This window comes from Echinops telfairi, unplaced genomic scaffold, assembly GCF_000313985.2.
Source record: "Echinops telfairi isolate 266 unplaced genomic scaffold, ASM31398v2 ScPeMD7_655;HRSCAF=1070, whole genome shotgun sequence".
Classification (NCBI taxonomy): Eukaryota; Metazoa; Chordata; class Mammalia; order Afrosoricida; family Tenrecidae; genus Echinops; species Echinops telfairi.
Window position 1 is genome coordinate 16,289,739 of NW_022104553.1, and position 9,278 is coordinate 16,299,016.

General features: G+C 49.8%; 1 protein-coding gene across 1 annotated transcript; it reads right to left on the reverse strand.

Annotated features, from left to right (window-relative positions):
• Nucleotides 1–282: 282 nt before the first annotated feature.
• On the reverse strand, nt 283–5,632 carry LOC123521944 (zinc finger protein 565-like). The gene is made up of 4 exons (XM_045292375.1): nt 5,554–5,632; nt 5,296–5,470; nt 2,880–2,967; nt 283–432 (listed from the first exon to the last, which is right to left on the reverse strand). Exons 1-4 carry the CDS (start codon nt 5,630–5,632, stop codon nt 283–285), a joined length of 492 nt encoding a protein of 163 aa, XP_045148310.1.
• Between the last annotated feature and the right edge of the window lie 3,646 nt (nt 5,633–9,278).

A 9,278-nucleotide genomic window follows, 5' to 3' on the forward strand; every position in this document is an offset into this window, starting at 1 on the left:
TAGTGACACTGGCTACAGTCTTCACCGCGTGTGAATGGTCTCACTGCTTCCATTCGGGTTGCCCGCTGCTAATCCCTTTCCTTCTTGTCTTTGCTGTAACGTTGCTGCTGCTGTCTGGTCTCACAGGAGGCAGAACCGACCGAATGGCAGCCGGTCTGGGTTTGCTTTGGTCTCAGAGACGGTTTTTGAAAGGAGCATCATGCTCAGGATGAGGCTTCCCTTGTACCACTCACATGTGACCACCCAGACATGGGCGAGGAAGATGCCTCCCAACAGAACATCTCAGATACCAGCCAGCACCTCACCCAGCGAGACCAGGTTGCTGTACGTCTCCAGCATCACGTCTCTGTACAAATCCCTCTGAGCTGGTGCCAGCTGCGCCCATTCGTCTTGGGAGAAGGTTATGGCCACGTCCCTGAACAGGAATGATCCCTGGAACAAGACGCACGGATGTTAAATGCCTGTTTCAAGGAAATGTTTCACAGTGGGATGAGGAGAAATAGAAGGCTTTGTAGGAAGATGCTGTTCTGAGGTGTGTGGCTGGGGCTGAAGGTCCTAATGTGAATGAGCAACAAGAATAAAGTAAGAACTCATGAGAGACAAGACTGGGAATTTCAAGGGCGGATGAATCCTCCTCCTGGTTCCTCTCTTTAAAAAGTTCTGGGGAAAATTCCATAATCTTTCAATGCCATGTTCCTCACGACCTTTTGAAGCCCCGTGCAAAACGAGCCCCAAACAAGACGCGCTGCATCAAGTCAGCTGACTCGTGGAGCCCCTGGGGGCAGAGATGGGCGCCCACGGGTTTTCTGAGGCTGCGATCCTTATGGGATCAGACTGTCACATCTATCTCCTGCAGCTTGGGTGACAGGTTCGAACCACCAACCCTTTGATTAGTAGCTGCACACTTAATCACTGTGCCACCAGGGCTCCTCATGAATGGGCCGTTTCACTGCAAACCCAAAGCTCTTGTACACAGATCTGGAGTGAGAATAAAAAGCCAACAAAGTGATGTTTTCTTACCCCTACCCAACGGTGTAATAAGGCACGCTGCCCGTTCTGTGCCTGGCACATAATACCTTCTCCTTTAACACAGGACCCGGCACTTCTGCCTTTAGAAGGTAACAACAACAACAAACAAACCAGATAGACTTTCTCCCAGAGGCTCTACGAGCTATCATAGAAAACATGATTTTCCTATCAGTTGAGAATGTCTTAAAGCTGTTGTTAGGTGCCACAGAGAGGGGCCACCCATGGGTTCCCTACAGTGGAATCTTCATGGAGACCGACCGCCAGGTCTTCCTCCTGCAGAGGTGCTAGGTGCCTTCAAACTGCCAACCACCAGCGGGCTCGCCTCCGGGGCTCCTGTGACAGCCTCAGGCCTTCTCCTGCCATCGTGAACGAGGGCCACTTTAGCAGGCTTTCTAACTTCCCATCTGCGGAAAGCATGACCCACCCTTTCTTTGGGCCCTGGAGGCAGGTGGGGGCCAGACCGTCCTTGTAAGACCCTGCCACATGCAGCCAGTCTAGACGGGACACCGCCCCCTCGGGCGCTCGCCTCGCGCTTCCCTCCGCCATCCCCAGCTCTGCGCTTCTGTGTTCCCAAGCTGCAGATTCACACGCTCTGCTGAGCTCCCCATCAGACCTTAATTTCACCGTCTCTTTTGCTCTCTCCCAGAGAAGCCCCATTCACACACCCAGGTTAAAACCCTGCCAGGCAGACTGCCAGGCACTGAGACTGGGACTGGCCAATGCGGCCTCTGCTGCTTGTCCACCTGCGACCCCCCCCAGGTGTTCCTCTGCGGCCCCGCCCAGGTGTTCCTCTGTGACCCCTCCCAGGTGTTCCTCTGCGGCCCCTCCCAGGTGTTCCTCTGTGACCCCGCCCAGGTGTTCCTCTGTGGCCCCTCCCAGGTGTTCCTCTGCGGCCCCTCCCAGGTGTTCCTCTGCGACCCCTCCCAGGTGTTCCTCTGCGACCCCTCCCAGGTGTTCCTCTGCGGCCCCTCCCAGGTGTTCCTCTGCGACCCCTCCCAGGTGTTCCTCTGTGACCCCTCCCAGGTGTTCCTCTGCGACCCCTCCCAGGTGTTCCTCTGCGACCCCTCCCAGGTGTTCCTCTGCGACCCCTCCCAGGTGTTCCTCTGCGGCCCCTCCCAGGTGTTCCTCTGTGACCCCTCCCAGGTGTTCCTCTGTGCTGTGACACCTCCCAGGTGTTCCTCTGTGGCCCCGCCCAGGTGTTCCCCTCCAGTCCATCAAGTCTGGGTTCTGCAAAAGGAGCTCTCCTTTGCCACCAACTGCGGCCAGTGGGTTGATTTCGCCTCATCTCGACCCACAACAGCAGGGAAGTTTCCAGGGCTGCTATCTTCCCGCACATGCTTCTTCCACCGCGGCGGGGGGGCAGCAGAATGCTTAAGCACCACACCGCCCAGGCTCTCCTTTTCCTACAAGGGCATGAATTTCTGCCCCCACGACCTACTGGCAGAAGACGGGAGATGTTGAATGCTGCACCCGAAGCAGAAACCTCTACTGTCATCGAGCTAATCCTGACTCATAGCAACCTGATGCAGGGTTTCTGAGGCAGTCAATCTTTATAGGAGCAGACCACCTCATCTTTGTCCCTCAGAGCAGCAGGTGAGTTTGAACTCCTGACCTTGTAGTTAGCTGCCCAACTCCTAACTCACAGTGCCACCACGGCTCCTAAATGCTGCACATGTCCAAAAGAAACTCATGGGTACTGGTCAGAGATAAAGGGGCCACTGGAGAGGGGACCGGCTGCTAGTCCATTCACTCCCCAAAAAGAGAACATTCGGAAGCCACATTCCTGGGTGGAAGCCCAGTGGGAAGTTTCAGGTGAAGCAACCAAATATTTACATGGCTCGAAAACTCACCAGGGACATGGCTTTTAGAACTTCAAGGACCGATGAATCTTCTCCTGGGACCTCTCTTGGAGAAGGGTGGAGTCCTGAGACGGCAGAGCTAAGGGAGGAGAGAGACCAGCTCCCTGAGTGCCGGGGCACAGCTCCCACCACCAGAACATTAGAGGGATTAGGCCCTCACCCGAACTCCAGGACGCTCAGCTAAATAACCAGAAGCGCTGCTTTGTTGTTGGCAGAGATCTCAAACAGGGGTGACGCGCAGAGCTGGACCGGGGACTGAGCTCACATGTTGCTGTTGCTGCCAGGCACCTTCAGGGCGATGCTAACTCCTAGTTGGCCTCGTGAGACTACTTGGCCCTGTGCTGCCGAAGCAATGACAACTCACAGCAAAGTACGGCTGTTCCATGGGGTTTCCAGAAGCAGTCTCATCTTTCTCCTGAGGAGAGGCTGATGGCTTAGAACCACCAGCCCTCTGTTAGCAGCTGAGATCTCAATCACTGCACTTGGCCAGCAGGGCTCCTTTGACACATAACCCAAACCCTTTGCCAATGAGTTGATTCCAGCTCCCAGCAAGCCTATCGAGTGTTTCCGAGACCGTAAATCTGAATGGGGGCAGACAGTCTCCTATTTCTTCCCAAGAGTGGCTGGTGGGTTTGAAACCCTGTCCCTCGGGTTACCCACCAGTGTGTTTGAAACTACATAATGCCTCCAAGATGCTGTCCCCAAATCTGGGAGTACAGGGGGCCTCTCCCATCTGCATAGGTCTGGTCCAGAGGAAAGTCTTCTCTTTAAAACGCATCCATTCCTCAAGTGTAGCAACTTCAGAGTTCTCCCTGGCTCTTCCCTAAATTCCATATCCACAAAGGGCCCCACTGCCCACCTAAGGTTTTGTGGACTTTACTTTGTAGAACCTGCTTTGAGTCTGCAAATATGGCAGGAGGGCAAGAGGTAACTTAGGTGGAGCCGGTCCATTATCATACACCTGTGCCACCCAGGCAAGCAACTGGGCTGCTAACTGAAAGGTCAGTGGTTTGAATGCAACAGCCAGTCCTCAAAAGAAAGCTGAAGCAGTCTGCAGCCCTAAAGATTACAGCCTGGGAAACTCCCGGTGTGCTGTTCTTCGTTGTCGTACGGGGTCACTAGGAGTTAGAATTGAATCCACAGCAGTTTCTTTTTCTTTTTTAATAAGCATCATGAGTTCAGCTACATCCACAATTATGACACAACACTAACCATCGCAACATTGACTGTTGAACCAAAATATCGTTCACAGCGGTCACAGCTCTCTCATGGGATGTCAAGCACCCATCAAAACGTGCTGGAAGGCAACCCTAACTGACCAAGAAAGATACTCAAAACGACCCTTGTCCAGCATGAGCACATCAACTAGAAAGGTATCAAACCTGCCCACCCACTGACACACAGGCTGAAAAGGAAACGGCATATAGCATGAGTGATGCCTCTTAGCTGCTCGTTGAGCTCAGCGTGAAACGAGGACCTAGTATTCTGTAAGGAGAAAGGCCTGGCAATCCACTTCTGCCAAACCAGCCACTGGAAACCCCACGGCCCTCCGCTCTACTATGACGCACAGGGTCCACCGTTGGTGGTTGGCTGGTTTGGGATTTCGTAAAAGGGCTTCGGACAGTGCTGGGCATGCTCATTTGAAATCATCATTCCAAATCCTGTGTAAACGAGATCATTATGAACTTTGTTTAACACGGTACCGGCATTCTTCATTCAGACGAACCCCGTGAAAAGCATTACTCATAGTAGCTGTGGGAGGCCACCGCAAGGGCAGGCTTTGATGTACTCAGCGATCTCCCTAGTATTGGATATGGATTTTGAGCAAGATTATCAAACATGTTCCCAGGTGAAAATCTCTGTTACTAAGTAGAAATGCCCCATAGGGGTCTCTTGGGGACACTGGCAAGATCTTGATGGTAGTAAATCTCAGGCCTTTCTTTGCAATGCAGCTGGGGAGTTCAAACCAACCTTTGGTTACTGGTCATGTGTTCCACCCGGGCTGTCTAGTCTATTTTGATGAACCACTGGCCCCGTTAGAGTTTTCTGGGCTGTATTCGTTACCAAAGCAGAATGTCTGGTTGATCTCCTGCAGATTAGCGGGGTGGGCTTGAACTACCAACTTTTCCGCGGGCAGCGTTTAACCTAACTTGGTTCTGAATCGAGTTCTGCAATTACCTCTTAAAGAATCTCATTGAGCAACCCTAAGCCTCGGTACTACAAAGGACGCAAGCGAACCAATGCAAAACTTCCGCACACATTTCCAGAGGGTCAAGGAAGGGACCCTCATACCCACCTAAAGAGTCCAGGGGCTCAGGTGAAGCTTGGACGCTGGAAAGAGGCGCGAAGGGGCGGGGCCCGCGGGGGGCGACGGGAAATGTAGTCCGGCGCCAAAAACGTTGCCTACCGAGGCCGGACGTCCCAGTTCTTCCCAGGCCCTGGGCAAGCCCAGCCGCGGCGCCGGACCCCGCACGGACTCCAGAGCCCCTCACAGGCTCCGGAGCTCCTCACCTGCCACCTTCTTGGGTCCAAGTTCAGGAGCAGTTGCGCCCCGGTAACCCAGGGCGGGCCCCCTCCCGGAACTGGCGGATTTGCCGCCTGGAGCCGGAAGGTGGCGCAGACATACAAAGCATTACCGCTGAGTTGGGGGCCCGCTTCGCAATACCTTCTGGGAAATGGAGTCCCAGGGCGCTTCGCAAGACCTTCTGGGAAATAGAGTCCCAGGGCGCAGACGTACAAAGCATTACCGCTGCGTCGGGGGCCCGCTTCGCAAGACCTTCTGGGAAATGGAGTCCCAGGGCGGCCTCAGTGTGTGAGGCCAGATGTCGTGATAGTGATGGTGCGCGTGCTGATGTGGGACGCAGGCTCTGGGATCGATCGCGTGTGACTGGGAACGTTTCACAATCACAGACTGAAACCTTTTGAGCGTTGGAAGCCCGTGATAGATGGCCATGTGGTTTCTGGTCTCCCACGTCTTCCACTTTTGATGGGGTGCAGTGTTACCCCTTCGGGATCGCTTGTTTTGTGGACAATATTTCAAATTTCCTTCTCTGACAGTTTTCCGCCTTCCATAGCTTTTTGGCTCTCGAAGGTCGACACTGTATATTTTAGAGGGAATAATCTGCATTCACTTCATTTCAAACAAAATTCAAATACCTCACTTAAACCAGGTGATAAAGTAATTCTTGTTATTTTATATCAGATGTGTCATTAGGTGGGTGGGTGTTTCTGTAGTTTGTTTCTCTGAAAGCATTTTTCCATTTTGTAACATGAGCGTTAGTTATAATGGTTAAATTTGCTGATCTAAAGTCTTCATCTGATAATTACATCTGGATCATCTCAGAGTTGGCATTTATTGATGGCTGGTTAGATTTTTGCTTTTTTTTAAAAAAACAGCTTTATTGGGATATAGTTCGTATGAGTGGATATGCCGCATTTGTAATTATCCGCTCATGTGAGTTGCTTCACCTTTTGGCTATTATGAACAATAGGTACTGTGAGGAACAGAAGAATTTCTCTTAAGTTGTCTCCCCAAAATATATACCAGACTTAGCTGTTTAAGAGTGACTGTACAATAGGTGATCAGCGAAAGTAGGTCAGAGGTTATTCTCCTTAACATCAGCCATCTATAGTGGCTAGACTATTAGTCTGACTCACCCTAAATAAGACCCACTCCCTTCTGATAAGGATAATGGTGGTCTGTTCACTTGCAGGAGATGCCAGAGAGGGCAAACCCGCCCAAGGATGACCAAGGTTAGATAGCCATTATCAGCTGTCTAGATCAAGCAGACACCATTGTTAGTCCCACAACTAATGTGGGCACACCCCTAGGTCATCCCCCTCCTATTGATTGTATTGCCTATGTTAATATCCCTCCTGGTGACTCAGGTTATTGTCCGCTATCAGGGAACTTGCATGCCTCCCAGAATAGTAATTGTCTGTTTTATTATATGAGACATTAGAGTGATCAAACTTGTTCTAGAATGAATTGTATTGCCCCTTTCTGTGATGTATGACTCTATGATGCGTGGTTAGCAATAAATAATGAGGCTCCCTGGTTCTCGTGAGGGTGGCTGGCCGGGGAGTAGCTGGCCGGAGGGTGGCTGGAGAAGGTGACTAAGGAGGATGAAGCAGCGGCTTCTTCTCTGACGGCTAAGCCCCCTCCACGAGGACCATCAAGCCTAGCTGAGGTGAGCTATGCTACCATGAATTGCGTCTGACTCCATTTCTTGACTCCATCCTTTAACTCTCATGCTCTCTATGACTTTACTATAATCTCTACTTTTAATTATCGCTGTACAATTGCGCCTACCGAACCTGTGATGTTTTGTGGGGTTCCCTCTTCCCCTTAACCCCACAAGGTACAAGTTTTTGTACAGTTAAATTACTTCATTAAAAATTCATAGTCACCAGGAGGATTAGGGAAGGGTAGGGGAGGAAAGGGGGAATCAGTCATAAGGATCAAACTATAACCCCCTCCCAGGGGGACAAATAATGGAAAAATGGGTGAGAGGGCGACAGAGGATGATGTAAGATATGGAAATAATCTATAACTTATCAAGCGTTCGTGAGGGAGGAAAGGCTGGGGAAGAAATGGGGAGCTGATATCAGGGGCTCAAGTGGGAAGACAATGCATTGAAAATGATGATAGCAGCATATGTGCAAATGTGCTAACACACTGGATGGATGGATGGATTGTGATAAGAGATGTAAGAGCCCCCAATAAAAGTACTTGAAAAAAATTCAGTCACTAAAAAAAAAAAAAAAGACTTCTGAAGAAGTCTTGAGTCAACACAAATCTGAAATTTATCTTTTATTTGTGATAGTGCTATATATATAATAAATCTATAAAGTTAGCATAAGAAAATTTACTAGCGCTAATATTTTTATGTCTAAGAATATTTGAATAAATTAAAATGTATTTAAATATATAATGTATCAGAAATAAATTAATAAACATGAAAATAAATGATTAATTTGTAAACCAAAAAATTCATGGTCACTATGTTTTTCTCGTTGAATATTTCTTTCATTATTATGCAGTTTTGATATTAATATCCTTTCCCCTTAAATTCTGGTTGCCTGCTTTCAGTATTGGTACACCAGATTTCTTTTGGCTAGTATTTGCAGGGTGCTTCCTCTCCTCCATTTCCTTTAAACAACATTTTGTTTGTTAAATGCAGTTGGGCACAGAACACCACATGAAACAATTTGACGAGTAGTTATAAAACAAATACCCATGTAAATACCATCCAGGTTAAGACATAGACTGTACTCGAAGACTGATGTTTATTAGCCATGCAAACTAGATTTTACAGTCTCAGAAATTCTTTGAAGCAATTGTACTCACACCCATTTGGTCTGAGTTATAGATTTGATATACCGTCCCCGCTCTTTCTATAAAATAGCCCCAATCACTATCTTTATAGCACATGTGTCCATAAACACATACACTCTTAACAGTGTTATTTTTTCCAGGTACCAACCTTCATTATTGCTGTGTCAGAGTAGAATTGTGTTCCATAGACTTTTCAATGGCTGGTTTTTCTGAAATACTAGGCCTTTCTTCCAAGGAGCTTCTGAGCGGATTTAGCAGTTCCAACAAGTGTGCACCACCCGGGGACTCTAAAATAGTTAATCTCACTGTGGGCCAGTCAATGCTGATCCATAGCGACCCTATAGGACAAAGTAGAACTGCACCTGTGGGTTTCTGAGACTAACTTTTTACGGAGTTGAAAGCCTTATCCTTTCCCCTCTGTAGAGCAAGCGGCTGGTGGCTTCAAATTGCTGACATTGCCGTTAGCAGCACAACTCACTGTTACCAGGGGTCCCTTCCAAAATATTTTAGTATTGTTTCCTACTTTCCTAGTGAGTTGTTCACCGTTGACCACGTTTATCCTACAATCTTGGTTTTTAAAACAGTGCAATCCAAGCAAAAATTAAAATGCTAATAAAAAGATAAAGTTAACAGAGACCGCCGTCGACGGTGGGATTTTTGTCGCGCGGTCCCACCTGTATTAACAACGCCTGCAACAGTGCCTGACTCCACTGGGCACTCAATAATCGTCGTGGGGAGGGCAGACACAGAAAACGAAAGGAAATAGAGGTCACGTGCACGACCTCCGCGGTCCTCTCTAGGTCTCCCTTAGGCCCGGGGACGCCCCGCAGGGAAGGTCGCACCTCCGAAACCCTGCAGCAAGCCCCTGCAGCAACGTGGTCCCGGGCACACGAGCCGCTGCACAACACGCATGCGCAGCTCCATTCGGACAGCGCGCCCGACGCGTGCGCCGGGCGCCGGCAAGATGCGCCTGCGCAGTACAAGCCGGCCGCCTCGGCCTGAGGGACTCGATGGAGAGCCAGCGGCGACGGGCCGAAGGGGCCCCGCCCGGC

Excerpts from the sequence above, each read along its gene's own strand:
- LOC123521944 (XM_045292375.1), bottom strand. The coding sequence starts at position 5,632 with ATGCTTTGTACGTCTGCGCCCTGGGACTCTATTTCCCAGAAGGTCTTG. Across the intron at positions 5,471-5,553 it reads GGGACTCCATTTCCCAGAAG|TTCCGGGAGGGGGCCCGCCC; the intron begins GTATTGCGAAGC and ends CAAATCCGCCAG. Across the intron at positions 2,968-5,295 it reads AACTGGGACGTCCGGCCTCG|CTCTGCCGTCTCAGGACTCC; the intron begins GTAGGCAACGTT and ends CTCCTCCCTTAG.